Source organism: Esox lucius, chromosome 4 (assembly GCF_011004845.1).
Source record: "Esox lucius isolate fEsoLuc1 chromosome 4, fEsoLuc1.pri, whole genome shotgun sequence".
Classification (NCBI taxonomy): Eukaryota; Metazoa; Chordata; class Actinopteri; order Esociformes; family Esocidae; genus Esox; species Esox lucius.
In genome coordinates this window covers 16,551,253-16,570,481 of record NC_047572.1, presented here as the reverse complement: position 1 = coordinate 16,570,481, position 19,229 = coordinate 16,551,253, and the positions used below count along the sequence as shown (strand labels likewise).

General features: G+C 41.8%; 1 protein-coding gene across 10 annotated transcripts in view; it reads left to right on the top strand.

Annotated features, from left to right (window-relative positions):
• ablim3 (actin binding LIM protein family, member 3) overlaps positions 1-15,309 on the top strand; it is a 44,246-nt gene extending 28,937 nt beyond the window's left edge. Inside the window, exons 10-24 of one of the 10 annotated variants that reach the window (XM_020045841.2) lie at positions 567-794; positions 987-1,016; positions 1,158-1,281; positions 1,688-1,786; positions 2,169-2,219; positions 4,866-4,982; positions 6,134-6,207; positions 6,437-6,605; positions 7,009-7,014; positions 7,681-7,710; positions 8,838-8,893; positions 12,629-12,698; positions 12,812-12,819; positions 13,463-13,543; positions 13,783-15,308. In XM_020045841.2, the coding sequence (XP_019901400.1) occupies positions 567-794; positions 987-1,016; positions 1,158-1,281; positions 1,688-1,786; positions 2,169-2,219; positions 4,866-4,982; positions 6,134-6,207; positions 6,437-6,605; positions 7,009-7,014; positions 7,681-7,710; positions 8,838-8,893; positions 12,629-12,698; positions 12,812-12,819; positions 13,463-13,543; positions 13,783-13,896 (1,257 nt within the window). In that variant the 3' untranslated portion in view covers positions 13,897-15,308. Of the gene's footprint in view, positions 1-566; positions 795-986; positions 1,017-1,157; positions 1,282-1,687; positions 1,787-2,168; positions 2,220-4,853; positions 4,983-6,133; positions 6,208-6,436; positions 6,606-7,008; positions 7,015-7,680; positions 7,711-8,837; positions 8,894-12,628; positions 12,699-12,811; positions 12,820-13,462; positions 13,544-13,782 lie in introns of all 10 variants that reach the window. The other 9 variants (XM_010897637.4, XM_020045845.2, XM_020045843.2 and 6 more) reach the window with 9 other exon arrangements.
• Positions 15,310-19,229: the final 3,920 nt, after the last annotated feature.

The following is a 19,229-nucleotide window of genomic DNA, read 5'->3' as shown; positions in this document are numbered from 1 at the left end:
AGTCTTCTAATGCTCCCCTCCGTACTTCTCACACACAGAATGGACATCTCTCATTCTTACAGTTTAGTACATTGTTTCTTTCACAAGTCCAGCAACAAAGTTACTCTCTCAGGGTCCCTTGTGCCAGGTCAAACACAACTCAAAAAACTACGCCAGAAGCCCCAGAATGTGTGTGTGAACGTTGTTAAGATTCTGGCTTTATAATCAATGACCTTTCGGTTCAGGGTGATTGATGAGGGAAAAACGCACAGTAAGCACGCGCGTAGTATCACTCTCTTTATTTCTCTCTCACACACTTTTGTGTCCTCAAGCTCCGCCTCACTCTTTCTCTGTATTACCCCTTCGCCCCTACCCTCTAGCCCCTTCTCCCTCCCCTCTCTGAATGTCACCGTCAGCACATGCCAGTGCTCAGTCAGTCGACCCAACGTGTCACATGACTGTATGGTCGCTCAGTGAGAACGTGATCCATGTCATTTCCTCTCAAAGTGTCGTTTTTCATATACACCGTATTTTTTTGTTTGTGTCTCCGTATGTGTTTGTGTGTGTCCTGGACTGTCCAACATCAGGCCAGGGTGGACAATGAGATGCTAGACTATAAGGACTTGGCTGCGCTGCCTAAGGTCAAGACCATATATGACGTCCAACCACCTGACCTCACATCATCCTATCCGCCCCGGCAGCATCACCATCCTACCATGTCATCATATCAGCCCAAGCATCATCCTACCATGTCATCCTACCAATCCTACCCCAGATTCACCTCAGACGATTCAGACAACGTCAGCTATGCAGAGGTACCACACGCTTCAGTGTTTTCCCGGAAAATACGTCCGGGTTTTCCTGAATTTCCTCACGGCCGATAAACTGTAAATGCACGTGAATGCATAAATATGTTTCATGGGGGAGTTTTTTGGACTGCAAACATCCATTTCAACAGTAACAATAGACCGTGACTTGCGTTCCTGTGTGATTTCTTTGTTTTTCAGTCACTGGGGACCCTTTCTCCCTACTCTCAGGTGAGAAGCCTGGTCTCCATGATCAGTCATCCACGGGACGTGGATCGTTACAGACTCAGTTATAGTCCTCAGTTTCTTTTTTGTCTCTCTTTCTTTCTCCATCTCCCTTTCTCTCTCTGTGTCTTTCCCCCTCGCCTGTAGGAGCTGTCCGACCATATGGACTTCAGACAGAGGCGCTGTTCCAGCACTAGCAATATAGACTCTCCCTCCTTGAGCCGTCAGACCATGTCACCAGTAACTCCTCGCTCGCATTGTGGACACCCCGGTGAGTCACAGTCACTTCCATCAATCATTCAAAGAGCAAATCGATAGACCTCCCAAGTAATCAATCAGTGGACTGTTCTATGAAACAATATTTGCATAGTATTTTTGGGAAAGCATCCAGTGAAAGTGTCTAGACAGGGTTGCTGTTAAGCACCAGGACAAATCTGTTTTTAAAAAGTGCTTCACAAATAAATCTTCCACCACATGATTTAAACCAGTTAACGCATTTTCAATCTGTGACAACTTTCATTCTAGCTTTCTTTGCTCATATGCTTTTCCGCAATGCTGTTGAAATGCATTCTGCATTTAATTGGCTGCCGAACACTGTTCACCTTATCTGTTTGATTGGGTGGGTGTGACTTCATGCTCATGTTTCCTTGGCCGTGATTGGCTGGTGCTTGCTGCAGGCTGTGAGAGTGGCAGGAGCTCACCCGATTATGGCACGTTAGAAGGGCGGCCTAGCACTCCTACAACATACCACGCCCCCAAACATTTCCATGTGCCAGGTAGGACTAGATTTATTTACCGTGTCCCAGCTGGCACCCTATTCCCTTTATAGTGCATCACTTTGGACCAGAACCCTTGGCTCATAGTGAACAAAGTGCTCCCTATTTTAAATAGGGTAGGGTGCCATTTGAGACTAATTTCATCATCCCCTCATCTTCCCTCTCTGTCTTTCTCTTCTTGTGCCTATCATCCGTCTGAGTAAGAATGAATTTAATATTTCATTGAACTCTCTTATTGCCTCCAACGGTAGCTACGGTTACGGTATAGCTCCTCCCCTCACTGCTTCTTCTCTTTCTTCTTTCTGTCCCTCTCCTCCTTACCGCCTCACACATCCATGTTTCTGTCTCTCTCTCTCCCCCCACTTCCCCTCTCTCCCCTCAGCCTCAGGGGAACCCAACATCTACAGGAAACCTCCCATCTATAAGAGAACGGGTACAGTGGCTTAGCCTCACCCTATATCCTGGCTGTTGTCCTACCAGTGACTGATCTGTTTAGATTGATGTTGTCTGTAGCCAACAGTTTGTGGTACACTGGTTTAGCCCCCGCCCCCTGCAGTCCGTCTGTCTTCCTGTCAGCGTAGTTGCTCTTAAAGAAACCACAATTGGAACCAGAGTGGTAGTACAGCATCTCCTCAGACCTGCATGGGATATAGTTGTGTGTGTTTGTAACAGTGCATTACTCTGTGAACCGTGCTGTGTTTCAATGTTTGTGTATCACGGTGGTTAATCCTTCTCTGGTGTTGCAGAACAGGACATCACAGGTCTGTGGTCATGGCGCATTTAGCCATGAATGCGGGCCAGGAGTTGTTCCTTTACATGGTCAGGAAGAACTCCAGGCCCCTGATACTGAAGACATTTCACAGGAGAGAGGGTTTATGCAGAGTCACATGTCAACATGAGATCACTCTCGGTCTGATCAATAAAACACAGACTATTAGTCTAACGTACAGTGATGGAGAGAGGGAAGTGATAGAGAGGCAGAGAGAGAGAAAGAGAGATCAACTGCTTGTAACAGATAGATTGCTGTACAATGTGTGATTCTCCTCTGTGTATTCCATTACTCTCTCTGGTCTTCATTGTGAAATGTCCACATGAACAGACATTGGTGTGTAGAATTAGATTTGACTCTCATCCATGAACCACAGACCTGCAATGTCAGTTTAGCCCTTTGTTTTCTACATGGAAGAGATGCTAATGAGTACCAAACATGGTCACATCACGCTGTTCCTCTCGGGATCCCAGTAATGAATCCCTTTTCTTTATACCCCTTCTGCTTTTCATCCCTTACAATCACGTTGCTTCACTTCCTCCCTCGCTCCGCTTCTCCTTCCCTCTGATGAACTGACTTACCTTTATGTAAGTACCTCCCTCTGTCTGTCCGTCCATTTGTCCTTCTGATCAACTGTCTGTCTTGCTATCCATATGTCCCTCCATGTCCACCCGGATAATATCTGGTGGTCAATTTCTAGAAGAATATCTTATCTTTAAGGGCATCTTCAATCTTGCTGTCCAGTAAAAAGCTGTGTTGGCCTAATAGATGAGCTGGCTCACATGACTTATAGATGGCCTGATAGATGAGCTGGCTCACATGACTTATAGATGGACTGATAGATGTGCTGGATCACATGGTTTATAGATGGCCTGATAGATGAGCTGGCTCACATGGTTTATAGATGGCCTAATAGATGAGCTGGCTCACATGACTTATAGATGGCCTGATAGATGAGCTGGCTCACAGGGTTTATAGATGGACTGATAGATGAGCTGGATCACATGGTTTATAGATGGCCTGATAGATGAGCTGGCTCCCTTGGTTTATAGATGGCCTGATAGATGAGCTGGCTCACATGGTTTATAGATGGCCTAATAGATGAGTTGGCTCACATGACTTATAAATGGCCTGATAGATGAGCTGGCTCACAGGGTTTATAGATGGACTGATAGATGAGCTGGATCACATGGTTTATTGATGGCCTGATAGATGAGCTGGCTCACATGACTTATAAATGGCCTGATAGATGAGCTGGCTCACAGGGTTTATAGATGGACTGATAGATGAGCTGGATCACATGGTTTATAGATGGCCTGATAGATGAGCTGGCTCACTTGGTTTATAGATGGCCTGATAGATGAGCTGGCTCACATGGTTTATAGATGGCCTAATAGATGAGCTGGCTCACATGACTTATAGACGGCCTGATAGATGAGCTGGCTCACATGACTTATAGACGGCCTGATAGATGAGCTGGCTCACAGGGTTTATAGATGGCCTGATAGATGAGCTGGCTCACATGGTTTATAGATGGCCTAATAGATGAGCTGGCTCACATGACTTATAAATGGCCTGATAGATGAGCTGGCTCACAGGGTTTATAGATGGACTGATAGATGAGCTGGATCACATGGTTTATTGATGGCCTGATAGATGAGCTGGCTCACATGACTTATAAATGGCCTGATAGATGAGCTGGCTCACAGGGTTTATAGATGGCCTGATAGATGAGCTGGCTCACATGGTTTATAGATGGCCTAATAGATGAGCTGGCTCACATGACTTATAGACGGCCTGATAGATGAGCTGGCTCACATGACTTATAGACGGCCTGATAGATGAGCTGGCTCACAGGGTTTATAGATGGACTGATAGATGAGCTGGCTCACAAGGCCAATAGATTTGATTATCTCCACCACTACATCACTGTTTATTAGCAGCCAGTAATGTCCAAAACCAGAGCCTGTACAGTAGGCTAACAGGGCAGACTCTGCCTGAGCTTTATAAGTGTGTTTTGTGTCTGTTTGTGTATCTCGACAGTAATGGACTAGCTATCTAGCATGTATGGTAAATGCCCAATGGCATGGTACATGTTTTGTGTAAAATTATCATTATCTTTTTAATAATGAGACCTCAATTACACTTCCTGTAGCTCTCTTCCTGACCTATGGCTCTTGGGTAATTGATGGGTCAGGGTCTAAGATAGGTTGAAAAAAGGGGCCCATAGATACTTGTACGTTCACTTTAAAGAGTAGGTTTGCTGTCCTCTGGTAACAGTCATTCGTATGTCCACAGACAATCTCCCAGCTACCAAGAGCAGGACCAGCGAAGATATCATCAAATCATCCAGACTCTCTGCCTACTCACCAGAACCTTGCACCCAGTCAGAGTCCAATTACTACCCTTATACCAGCTCCCCAAAAGGTACATATTACCGCTGTACCCAAAACACTATCTCTGTACCCTAAACACTATGTCTGTTTTGAGTGAGGAACAGAAGGGTTAAAATTAAGAGACCACTCCAAATTGAACGCTTCTGTTGCTCACTCAAAACGTTCCTTTTCAACTTTTTTGGAAAGGAAATAAAAAGGTGCAGTGGTCTCTTAATTTTTTCCAGAGCTGTAAGTACCCTACCCACTATCTCTGTACCCTACCCACTATCTCTGTACCCTACCCACTATCTCTGCAGCCTACAACTATTTCTCTCCTTCGCTCTCAATTCAATAAAAATGCTTTATTGTTGTGACAGAACAATGTACAAATTGCAAAGCTAACTTCTGAAATCATTTTAAGATTGACAATAACTCCAAATAAAATGACATACAGTGAGTCAGATATTACCAGATTTGTTGGTCTGTCAGACTAGTGGGCTTCAATGTAGTGAACAGGCCAGAGCTCTCTGCATTTTCCTCAAAATAATAGGTTGCTCATTCTAATGAATGTTTTCCAATTTGGGTAAATTGCAGTTAATGTTTCTTTATGTCTCAACATGACATGTGTGAGGAAATCCAGCTCTTTCTCTGGTTAAGCTGTGATGCTGTGGTTGCACAGCCTTTCCTCTACAGGGAGACAGGTTTTCCTGGCAAGGCTGCCTTCACTGAACCTGTACTTTGTCAAGGTTTTTCTTAGGTGTTGATCCGTAACCATGGTCAAATATATAATTTGACATGGTATGTTGTCAATGTGGGGCCAGAGGGTGCTGTATTTGCTTGTGTCCAATAGGTCATGTAAATGTCTTGTGGATTGCTTCACTGTGTTCACAGAACAGGTGTGTTATTAGATACAAGAGACATTTATCTATTCTCAGCTCTTACTATTTCAGGACTTGATAAAGAAATGAGAGTGGGTCACTGTAGATGTTTGCAAAACTGAATTGCTCTTACTACTGTATACTGGCCTAATTCTGTCCTGCATGCATTGTTGGTAGTTTTCCACTGGACATGTAGTAGAATCTTCCAGAACGCTGGCCCTTTGTGTCAAATCTAACTGCAGATGGACCCATTACTTTTTAGAATTTTTGTGAGGTGTCCAATGTAAGTGTACGGCTATTTATTATTATGTATACATTTTTTCAGCTTCCCGTGGTCCTAGGAGAAGATACTCTACAGGAGTAGATGAGGAGAACTGGAGTGATGGCAGTCTTCAAAGAGTGAGACGCTCCACCTCCCCTTCCCCTCTTCTCACCCTCGTTGTCTCTATGTCATTATTCCATCTTCCGTCTTACTACACATTGCTTGGAGATTTGTGGAATAATAATAATAATAATAAATAATGTTTCTTCTCGTCTCCCTCTCTTCCCTACTCTCCCTCTGACCCCCTTGACCCCCAACCCTCTCTCACACTCTGTCTCACTCTTTGTCTCACTCTATGTCTCTCAGATCCAGAGTGGTATAGGAAGAATGATCCTAAAGGAGGAGATGAAAGCTAGATCTGGTTCCTATGACAACGACCCTTGGGGCAGCACTCGTAACTCCCAAAGCAGTAGCAAGGAGACTCTTAACACCACCGGCTACAACAGCTCCAGCTACAACAACACTGTCAACGGCTGTAAGTCCGTTTTTTATGAGCTTCAATATCTACCACCAATCACAAAAATGGAGGTTGAGCTGGGAGAATGGAATATTTTATAAATGAAGGTGAGGCAGGAATGAATGATGTTTGAGGAAAGCGTGAGGTTAGGAGGGTCAAGGTAGCTGGAAGCTATGGGGTTATTGAGAGGGAGAGAGGGTCTCCATCCAAGGTATTAAACCATAAAACCTGTGATCGGACTACTGTGGTGAGAGCTGTTCTCTAAGGGACTTGGAGTATATTAAGCATTTGTCTTTGTCTGTGCAGCTGTTGTGTTTCTTTGTTTTCTCACAAGTGTGGTTACTTAATATTACATACAAAATCAGTCATTCTTCATCTTTGCATATTATTTGTCTCTTGCTCCATCTCTCTCCATGCTTAGACCGAGGTAAGTCAGCCCAGGACCATCTATGCTTTATTTGTCACAAGCGTCTCTCAAGTTTAGTCTTTCTCCATCTTTCTCCCCATGTTTGAGCAGAATGTCACCTCTCGCTTCTTTTTATCCTGTCCTCCTCACTGCCTAGTCATGTCCTCTCTCTCTTTGTTTCCCTCTCTGTCTTTCTCCATCCTCTTTCCCCTCCTGCTCCCTGTCAGCTGGTGTCCCATGTCTTAGTTCATTTTAAAATAGTAATAACTGGCTGTTAAAACAGCTGGGAGGGGAGAACAGTAAAAGGGAATGAGAGACTGTGCAGCTTCGAATCATGTTCCTTTTTTTTTTGTTCCTTGTTTTGCTCGTCATTTGACTCTTCCTTCACTATCCCCAGACCCCCTTCCTTTTCTCCTAATAGGGTCTTTCCAAGCCTCATTGCTTCTTATAATATGCAGTATTTTTCCCAGTACACCATTTGTACCCAGCATGCTCTGCTCTGATCTGTTTGTTTGTGAAACTCTCCTTTAACTAGATAAATGCTTTCTGTCAAGGGGTTCTACCTCACTTACTCAATATCTTTATCTTTCTCTCTCTCTCTCTCTCTCTCTCTCTTGCTCTTTATCTCACTCTTTCTATCTTACTTGTTCTTTCTCAAATTTGGTTTGCTTTCTTTATTTTTCCCAGCTCCTCCGTCACATTACAACCTAGACAGAGGTGAGTACCTTATTTAATGTACCAGGGTCAGTGTATATGTTGGTAGACAGTGCCATCTACTGTTCATTGATGGGAGAGCTATGGAGGCACATGCAGGCATGTTTTTCCTGAGATGCAGGGACATACACTGAATATAATTATAAACGCAACACTTTTGTTTTTGCCCCCATTTATCATGAGCTGAACTCAAAGATCTAAGAAGATATGACCCGACCCGATCTAAGACTTTCTCTATGTACACAAAAGGCCTATTTCTCTCAAATAATGTTCACAAATCTGTCTAAATCCATCCACCTCACATTTATGGCATATCAAGATGCTGATTAGACAGCATGATTATTGCACAGGTGTGCCTTAGGCTGGACACAATAAAAGGCCACTCTAAAATGTGCAGTTTCACTGTATTGGGGGGGTCCGAAAACCAGTCAGTATCTGGTGTTACCTCCATTTGCCTCATGCAGTGCAACATCTCCTTCGCATAGAGTTGAACCAATTGTTGCAGCAGCTGTCTGGGTGGCTGGTCTCAGACGATCTTGGAGGTGAAGATGCTGGATTTGGAGGTCCTAGGCTGGTGTGGTTACACGTGGTCTGCGGTTGTGAGGTCGGTTGGATGTACTGCCAAATTCTCTGAAACGCCTTTGGAGACGGCTTATGGTAGAGAAATTAACATTCAAATCACGGACAACAGCTCTGGTGGACATTCCTGCAGTCAGCATGCTAATTGCACGCTCCCTCAAAACTTTGTGGCATTGTGCAGTTTGATGGAACTGCACATTTTAGAGTGGCCTTTTATTGTGGCCAGCCGAAGGCACACCTGTGCAATAATCATACTGTCTAATCAGCATCTTGATATGCCACACCTATGAGGTGGATGGATTATCTCAGCAAAGGAGAAGTGCTCACTAACACAGATTTAGACAGATTTGAGAACAATATTTGAGAGAAATAGGCCTTTTGTGTACATAGAGAAAGTCTTAGATCTTTGAGGTCAGCTCATGATAAATGGGGGCAAAAACAAAAGTGTAGCATTTATAATTTTGTTCAGTGTAGTACATACTACATAGATGCTCATGGACCCCAAAAGTAAATCAACTCAACTGCTGGTAAATTGCCCATCTCTGTTGCAGACTCTGTTTACAGATCAGCCTCTCTGCCTGGATACAGAAGAAATGGTGTTAGCAGGGTGAGCATGAACACCAGTGTTCTTCATAGTGATTTGAATTTGAATCTTAAGTATCTGTATTTTGACTGCCTTCAGACAGCGATTGCATTCCATTTACCTCAGAAGTTGGAACTCGGAACTGGGAATGAGTTAACCCAACTTGATCACGTTAGTGTCCGAAGTCGAAAAACAAGATGGACCCACATATTAAAGTCTTTGTTGTGCTTGCCTTTTCAGAAAATATACAATGTTTTTCATTGTTTAGGGGGAAAAAAATTACCGCTTTTTAATCGGCCATTCCGTAACCGGTAGCCTAACCTGTAACCTGGACGGGCGAGGGCTTTTCAGAATATAGTAACGTTAACTATAAACGTAATTTTCCTATATAACTTATAATACTAGTCTGCTAAATGCCAAACGTATCATGTTCGTTTACTGTTGATACAAGGTGCTGCCATCTTGTATTACGAATTCCGGGCTGGAGGGGTTCTTCCGACAAACTCAATTCTGGAGTATGTGGAATTCCTACGACTTGCGTACGCACAAAATTATTGGGATTCATCTGGCGTATGCAACCCATTCGCATGCTTCCGTTGACAAATCACCATACTATACTTCTGTGTACGTGAACGATCTTATGGTCTCCACCCAAAGAACGCCTACAATTTCCCATAGCATATCCAAATTAGCCCTATTGACTATGTAATATTAGTCGTCAATCGAAGCGAAGTGGAGACGGGTCAGAAAGTACTTACAAGGAAGTAAGTTTCCCATAATGTGAACTTCAAATAATTTCTGATATAGAATCTAATAAATGCCCCTTTTTCGAAACGTATCAGCCCGACAGTCATAAATATTCCGCGTTGCAAGACGTGGATGTTGTAGGCTAAATTAAAAAGTACGTGGTCAGAGATCAGTCAATGTGGATGTGAGAAAGCGATTTGCTGCACTAACCAGTGTCCAAACTAATAGGGAGGTGGGCAAAGTGTGACAGATATTTCTCCTATCTACTATAGCAAATCGCTGGCATCATTGGAAAAGTCCTAGATGGGGACACCGACATGTCGCTGTGGGAGGGTTGCAGTAAATTATCATTAACCATTAGGCTAATCATAACATTTCAACTTCACATTCAAGAAACATCTCAATACAGACGTACAATCAAAGTCAATTGATCAAGCCTAGTTCAAGTCATGTGGGACTAGGACTGCAGTGGCACACCAGAGTGGGGTTGCGGGGCTCTACAGTTCCGCAGCATTCCGTATGGTTTCGACTGAGGACTGTACCGGGTCGTGGCGGTACAGCCGAGGCTGTCTTGCAAACGCAAGATCTGTTAAAAGAAATAGTAGCCTAAAGAATGTGGCCAAGAAAATACATACATTTCAGGCGTTTTATAGAAGATCAATGACTCTTGGAAAGAGCTTGTGTTAGAATGTTTCTTCCATAATAGTGAAATGCATTTTTCGTTTAGTTCTGCACAGCTGTCACTTTTATTTTGAGTAGGCCTATTGGCTGTTTTATTCGATTTGTGGTGAATAAGCATATACCTATTTTATGTTCTATTCGATCATTTTTATTCAGTGAGAATTTTGAATATTTTTGAAATGTAATTTTCTATTTTCTCAAATTACAAATTGTAAGACAACGTGTGATAACGCCGCAGCTCGTTTAAAAACATCCTCTAGGTCGTAAAAGTGAGCATCTTTAAATAAATCGCCATTGTTTGTTAACTGTATGTACAGTGGGTATAGAAAAGAATCACCCCCCTTTAAAATAATCACATTTTGTTGCTTTGCAGCCTGAAATGAAGACAGACACAGTTTTTGTTTCATTCAGCTGTATTTACTCAGTGCAACTTACAACATCCAAGTGAAAGATATAACACCAAACAATCACTGAGTTGGAAAAAGGATCACCCCCTTGTGTCAGTATTTTGTTGAACCACCTTTTGCTTTAATTACAGCCTTTAGTCTGTTGGGATATGTCTCTACTAACTTTGCACATCTAGACGTTGCAATATTTGACCACTCTTCTTTGCAGAACTGCTCAAGTTCAGTTACATTTGATGGTGACCGTTTGTGGACTGGTCTCTTCTAGTTATTCCACAGATTTTCAATGGGGTTTAAGTCCGGGCTCTGACTAGGCCATGCAAGGACATTCACCTTTTATCCTTCAACCACTGTGTGGTCAGTTTTGCTGTGTGCTTTGGGTCATTGTCATGTTGGAAGGTAAATCTTCTTCCCATTGACATCTTTCTGGCAGAGAACAGCAGATTTTCCTCAAGAATTTGACAGTATTTTGCCCCATCCATTTTTCCTTCTATCCTGACAAGTGCTCCAGTCCCTGCTGCAGAGAAACAACCCCATAACATGAGGGTTGAGCTGTATTGGATTTTCGCCAGACATATCGTTTGGCGTTGAGGCCAAATAATTTTAGTCTCATCTGACCATAACACCTTTTTCCATGTTGCCTTAGAATCTTCAAGGTGTGTTTTGGCAAAGCTCAGTCATGACTGCATGCGGCCTTTCTTGAGGAGTGGCTTTTTTGTTGCAACTCTCCCATACAAGCCACATTTGTGGAGAATTTGTGATATTGTTGTCACATGCACACAATGACCACTCTATGTCATGAATTCCTGCAACTGCTTCAGAGTGGCTGTAGGCCTCTTGGTAGCCTCTCTGACCAGTTTCCTCCAGGCTCTTTCATCCAGTTTGGAGCAACGTCCTGACCCGGGGGGGGGGGGGGTCTGTGTTGTACCAAATACCTTCCACTTCTGAATAATATACTTCACTGTGCTTCTAGACACTGATAAAGCCTTTGAATGTTTTTGTATTCATCTCCTGACTTTGTGCCTGTCTTTATCCCGGAGATCTTTTGACAATGCCTCGCCACAAATAGTTGATTGTTTTCTTCAGTTACACGACCAAGGGCTGAAATGCTTCAGGAAAAGCTTGTTTCATGCTGAGATAATCAAAATGACCACAGCTGATCACAGTTGAAAGTCAATTGGCTTTGTGTGCTATTGAGAAAGTGATTAACTACACCTGGTTGGGTTTACAAGTCATTGTTAGGAGGGGGTGATGACTTTTTCCAACTCAGTGATTCTGTTTTTTTTTATTTGATTATTATTATTGGTATAAGTTGGTATTATATTTTTCACTTGGATGTTATAAGTTGTAAATAATGCTGAATAAAACAAAAATAGTTTATGTCCGTTTTCATTTCAGGCTGCAAAGCAACAAAATGTGATTATTTTAAAGGGGGTTGATTCTTTTCTATACCCACTGTATATGCCCATTGAAAGGGCTACATTTTACAATGTATTAGTCCTAACAGTTTTTGGATCAGCTATAGGCTATAAGGTTTTGACGCTTGCTACATCCATAGCTTATAAGCCTACAATGCTGCAGGAAACAGTTTGCGCATTCCTGTAGGCTATTCATTTCTATTTATAAGATTTTCCCCATGTGTTTCGGTTGAAATTCCTCTATCAGCTTTTCCGAAATAGCGTGGTATATTTCTCCAATTCAACCTCTAGGCTGGGCATACGCATGGGTTGAAATTTGCGTCAAATTTTCCCGTCAAGTTCAACATTGATTAATGACAATTCCTGCATCAAAACTAGCGTAAGAAACTGCGTCATATTTGTGCGTATGCACGATTGATACCTGAAGCCCAAGGTGTTTTGGTTAGAAGGATTCCTAACGGCCTGTGTGGGTGACGGCAACGGACATGTCTCTGTGTGTTTTCCTCCAGCCCCAGAGTGCCGCCCCTGACTACTACCAGCCGTTTGACTGCAGCAGTGATGTCAGCTGGGTAACCAGAGGTATGGTTTTCCAGTTATAGCATTATAGGTTCCAGTGTATTCAAGTAATTGCGGTGATGTGGGAGTACGTTTACCCTAATCCGATATTTGTCTCTTTTCTTCCTCACTTTCAGAATACAAGGTAAGAATCTGAAAGTTCACTGGAAAGTAGAGTGGATGGTGAATCAGTAGGCTACAGTCACCAGGAGGCTGTGAGGAAGTGTTGGGGAGGGATCCTCAGGGGTGTGGATCACTAAGTCAGGTTTCAAAGGTCAGTGTAGCTGCTGTCTGTCCTGTCGGTCCAATTATAACTCCACCAGAGGAATGTTCAGCTTCCACAGCCAGGACCTGAGCTTGGCCTGAAACACAGACTTTCTGAAATAATGGGCAGATTCTACAGAATACCTCCCCAGTGTTAAGTGGTTTAGCCGAAGCGCTTATCCAGAGAAACCTACGGAGTTATTTCGGGATAAGTGCCTTGCGCAAACAGCAGCTGACAGAGTTTGTTTTCTAGCACAAACTCTTCTAACACCCTAACCGCTAGGCTACCTGCTGCCTCCTGTTGGATCCGGACGTTGGGCTCCACGCTCTGCTTTCATTAATGATTGATGCTTATTTTAAAGAAGTTAATCTGAGATGTGTGTTTTGGGGTCAATGCAATTTCATGTCAGCCGATTCAGGAAGTAAACGGGAATGTTTGATGATTATCAGGAACATCTTCCTGATCTGATCCCAACCCTGTTTACTGCCTAGTTTAGATTTCACATCTGACCTGTCTGCTGCAGGTTTACCCATATGAAGTTCTGATCGTGACCACCAGGGGGAGGCATAGACTTCCTAAAGATGTAGACAGAGCCAGACTAGAGGTGAGGATCAGTCATTTCTCTACAATTCTGAATCAGATTTGGTCCAGTTTGGTCCATGGTCATGTTTTGAAAGACTCTAGTTCTTTATCTCTGCCTACCATTCTCACACATGTCATAATTGATGCATCTTCTAAATTAAAAAAAAATCTGTTGTGTGCATGCATGTGTGCGCGTGCGTGTATGTGTGTGCGTCTGTGTGTGTGTGTGCATGCATGTGTGTGTGCGTGCGTTCCCCACAGCGGCATCTTTCTCCTGAAGAGTTTCTTCGGGTGTTTGGAATGACCGTGGCAGAGTATGACCGTCTGGCTCTCTGGAAGAGGAATGAAATGAAGAAACAGGCACGACTCTTCTAACAACAGAGAGAGCAGTTCTAAAATGGATATAAAGTATCTAATCAGAAAGCGAGAAAGTTCAAATGGAGAGAGATACTGTTGATGACGAGAGAGTCTTACAGCAGAAAACGTGTTTGTGAGAGACAGAGGCAAATGTATAAACTCACTGCCACAATGTATCTTAAGGCCTGCACACCACTGCCTGGGGTCCAGACAAAGACAGAGGGGCAAGGAGGTCAGGGGACTTGGTTTTGCCTTACAATTGTTGATTATTTTCTGGGTTAAGTGTGCAGCACCAGCTAACCGAATGACTAGAATGTAGATTTAATTTGTGCCACTATATCTGAACGAATGAGTGTGTAGGTGGGTGGGTGGGTGAAAAGATAAATACAAAATAATGACTAGATGAACAAGAAATGCATAATCACCTTTGCTTTTCTTTTTTAACACACACCTTGTATCTACTGGTTTACAGGGATGCTTGCAGTATATCCATTTTTATTGACATTCTATCTTTTTTTGACATCATACACATTTTATCAGCATACCAATATTTAATGCCACATGAACCGTTTTGTGATCAATGAGTAAGAAATGCATTGATTTTTAAGAGAACGAAATCCAAATATGTGCAGTTGTATGTACAGTTGTTAGACGGTTTGGTTCATACGGATATCTGTCACAGCCTTGACAGGTAAGACTTGGTCTAACTAAAGGCTCTTTTGTCCACTGAATATATTATTCACACAGTGACAGGCTACACACAGAAATCATGTAGCTCCGGAGAATGTATTCACTACAACAAAAAAACACATGCTAGACATGTCTGAGGTTTTCGTGTGATAGGGCTAATTGATTACACAAAGAAATGTCAGTCTCTGGTAAAGTAATAAATACACATTTGTCATAGACCATTGCATAAATATACATTAAATGCAGTTCATTGGGTTTCAGACATGAAATGAGAAGAGTGCACATTGACGAATGTTATAGACCATCGTTGTTTGCTGTTACGAAGATGTTTCCACTCTCGATAGTTGGTGGCAGGTTAGCATAAAATAATAGCGTAGGTTTCCCTGGTAACAGATTAAGCCCAGTCCTGGTCTTAATTTTTTTTTTTTTTTTTTGAGAGATTAATGCTTTTGAGTTCAGGTCTTGTTTTAATGAATTGTAAAATTATCCTTTTTCTTTTGAGACTACAGAACATATTGTGAATATGTTTTTTATTTATTTATTGGTAAATACAGTTCCATTGATGATGTATGAAGTATTCCAATAAAATGCTGTTTTCATGTGTGGCCTAAGTGACTTTTAATAGATTTTTATACAGAGAAATCAGCAATAAAAGTGCTTTCAATTGGCCATTACATCTGCCCTATAGGTAGGCCTCTTCATTCATTTCATATAAACTTGGCCTATTTTTTTCCTATTGTACTATACAATCTTGTTTCCAATAAAGTTGGGACACTGCGTAAAATGCAAATAGAAGCAGAATGCAATGATGTGCAAATGATTTAATCCCTATACTTAATTGAAAATAGTACTAAGACAACATATCAAATGTATATCAAAGGTTTTATTGCTATTTTTGAATTTGATGCCTGCAACATGTTTCAAAAAAAGTTGGAACAGTGGAATGTTTATTAATGTGTTAATCTCTTCTTAAAACAACACTGTGTAAGAGTTTGGGAACTGAGCAGAACAACTGCTCTAGTTGTGAAAGTGAAATGTTTTCCCATTCTTGCTTGAAATAGGATTTCAGCTGCTCAACAGTTCGGGGTCTCCTTTGTTAAACATTTCACTATGTACCAAATGTTTTCAATGGGTGACAGGTCTGGACTGCAGGTAGCCCAGTTTAGCACCTGGACCCATTTACTACAGAGCCTTGCTGTTGTAATACATGCAGAATGTGGTTTGGCATTGGCTTGTTGAAATAAACAAGGCCTTCCCTGAAAAAGATGCTGTCTTGATGGCGGCATATGTTGCTCCAAATCCTGTTTATATTGTTCAGCATTAATGGTGCCTTCACAGATGTGTAAGTCACCCATGTCTTGTGCACTAATGCATCCCCATACCATCACAGATGTTGGCCTTTGAACTTTGCACTGATAACAAGACGGATGGTCCCCTTTCCCTTTTAGCCCGGAGGACGCAGCATCCATGATTCCCAAAAATAATTTCAAATGTTGATTAGTCCATCTTAAACTTTGCCTTAGTCCATCTTAAATGAGATCGGGCCCAGGGAACACCACATAATTTTCTAGATCTTGTTTATTTCTGGTTTCTTCTTTGCATGGAATTGTTTTAACTTGCATAAATGGAGGCAGCGACATACTGTGTTCACAGACAATGGTGTTGCTGAGCCCATGCAGTGATTTCCACTACAGAATCGTGTCTGTTTTTAATGCAGTGCCACCTGAGGGCCCGAAGATCACAGCCATCCAATATTGGTTTTCGGCCTTGTCCCTTCCATACAGAGATTTCTCAGAAATCTCTGAATATTTTATTCTAATTATGAACTGTAGATGATGAGATCCCCAAACTCTTTGCAGTTTTACATAGAGAAATGATATTCCTATATTGTTGCACTATTTGCCCGTGCAGTCTTTCACCGAGTGGTGAACCCCTCCCCATCTTTACTTCTGAAAGACTCATCCTTTCTGGGATACTTTTGTAAACCCAGTCATTTTACTGACCTGTAGCCAATTAACCTAACTAGTTGTGAGATGTTCCAACGGGATCTTTTTTTAAGTATTTTCAGTCCCAACATCTGATATGTTGTCTTTGTACTTTTTTCTACTGAACAGAGGCATTGCTAGGATCACAATACATTTGGGACAATACACCCCGGGACAGAAAGTAGCCTAAAGGATTTTGAATGTACATGATGAACATTTCGATGTACATGCTAGCGACCTACACGTCTACATTGTCATAATTTGCGATCAGAATTATAGATGAATAGATCAGGGGTTATTAAAAAAAAAAGAGTTTGGTCAGTTTTAGATCCGGGGCTAGAGGCCCGGACACACAGGCCTAACGACGCCACTGCTATTGAATATAGGGTGGAAATGATTTTTGCATTGTGATTTTATTTCCATTTTACACAGCTACACAACTTTTTTGGAAAAAGGGTTATATATTTTTTCTCCAGATTCTTCAGATGTTATGGTTTTGGTAAAAAACAATATATAAAGATTTTAATTATTTTAAAAAGCAACAAATTTATGTTTTAATATCTTCAACACAAGATTTAAATCAGGAGAATACCAGGTCCAGGAGAAATAAAAAGAGACATACATTTAGGTGACAATCTGTGCAAAAATATCATCATTTAGCTTTGACCACAATTAAAGGAGCTGGAAATGAGTTTGAACTCCATTTGCAGAATGTCAGAGACTTTCAGAAAAATGTATTATACAGAAACTAGTGCTGTCAAATGATTAAAATAATGAATTGCGATTAATCACAAAACATTATGTAATTAGTCACGATTAATCACAATTTTAGAATTTGTTCAAATTTGTAAAAATAAACACTTTTCTGTTTAGAAAGCAGTTCATTATGTTAAAGATACAGTGGATATAAAAAGTCTACACACCCCTGTTAAAATATCAGGTTTTTGTGATGCCCATGTAAATTGAAATAGAAAGTTGCATGTCTCTGATCCAATAGTTCTACCATTGTGCTCTTGATCCACAACACAAACAACAATCCACAACTGAAAGATCCAAAAGGCCACTTAAATAAAGTTCCCAATTAGAGACAACAAGGTGCAGCTGCCTCTAATTGGGGAAAACAGAAAACAGTAGCACACAATGCCTAGAGGCACCTCTGCGATTAGGCTCTGGCAGTGGCTCACAGGAGTATAAAGATTCCTAAAGGCCCCCATCTGACACCCCTATCTGGAAATCTGCAGAAACTGAATTAACCCTATGCTTTTTGTGGTTTTGGCCTTTGATTATTTGACTATAATTTAGGTTGAATGGGGTTCAGGTGAGGGCCTGGAAACAAGTAGCTTTTCTAATAGCTGTTTGGCCACAACCAAATTAGTATATGTTTATTAAATGATTCCCTATTTCAACCAAATGAAGTAAGTTAAGGTAGGTTACTTAAACAGGCAAAGCATAAGGGAGGCAAAATATCTAGAGATGTTTAACCACAAACATTAAACAGGAGAGATCTGTAATTTATTTACGCATGGCAGGGAAGTTGTTGATTCTACTATTAGACAGTATGCAGTATCTCAAAAAAGCTAGTACATCCCTCACATGTTTGTAAATATTTGAGTTTATCTGTTTATGTGATAACACTGAAGAAATGACACTTTGCTACAATGAAAAGTAGCGAGTGTACAGCTTGTATAACAGTTAAAATTTGCTGTCCCCTCAAAGTTACTCAACACACAGCCATTAATGTTTAAACCGCTGGCAACAAAAGTGAGTACACCCCTAAGTGAAAATGTCCAAATTGGGCCCAATTAGCCATTTTCCCTCCCCAGTGTCATGTGACTCGTTAGTGTTACAAGTGTTACAAGGTGTCATCGCTCTCACACTCCCTCATACTAGTCACTGGACGTTCAACATGGCACCTCATGGCAAAGAACTCTCTGAGGATCTGAAAAAAAGAATTGTTGCCTAGGCTATAAGAAGATTGCCAAGACCCTGAAACTGAGCTGTAGCATGGTGGCCAAGACCATACAGCGGTTTAACAGGACAGGTTCCACTCAGAACAGGCCTCGCAGGATCAACCAAAGAAGTTGAGTGCACGTGCTCAGTGTCATATCCAGAGCGTCATTGTCTTTGGGAAATAGACGTATGAGTGCTGCCAGCATTGCTGCAGAGGTTAAAGGGGTGGGGGGTCAGCCTGTCAGTGCTCAGACCATACGCCGCACACTGCATCAAATTGGTCTGCATGGCTGTCGTCCCAGAAGGAAGCCTCTTCTAAAGATGATGCACAAGAAAGCACGCAAACAGTTTGCTGAAGACAAGCAGACTAAGGACATGGATTACTGGAACCTGTGGTGATTAATGTCCTGTGGTCTGATGAGACCAAGATAAACTTATTTGGTTCAGATGGTGTCAAGGGTGTGTAGTGGCAACCAGGTGAGGAGTACAAAGACAAGTGTGTAATTTTCACTTAGGGCTGTACTCACTTTTGTTGCCAGCGGTTTAGACATTAATAGCTGTGTGTTGAGGTATTTTGAGGGGACAGCAAATTTACACTGTTATACAAGCTGTACACTCACTACTTTACATTGTAACAAAGTGTCATTTCTTCAGTTTTGTCACATGAACAGATATACTTTATATTTGCAAAAAAGTGAGAGACACTTTTGTGAGAGACTGTATATA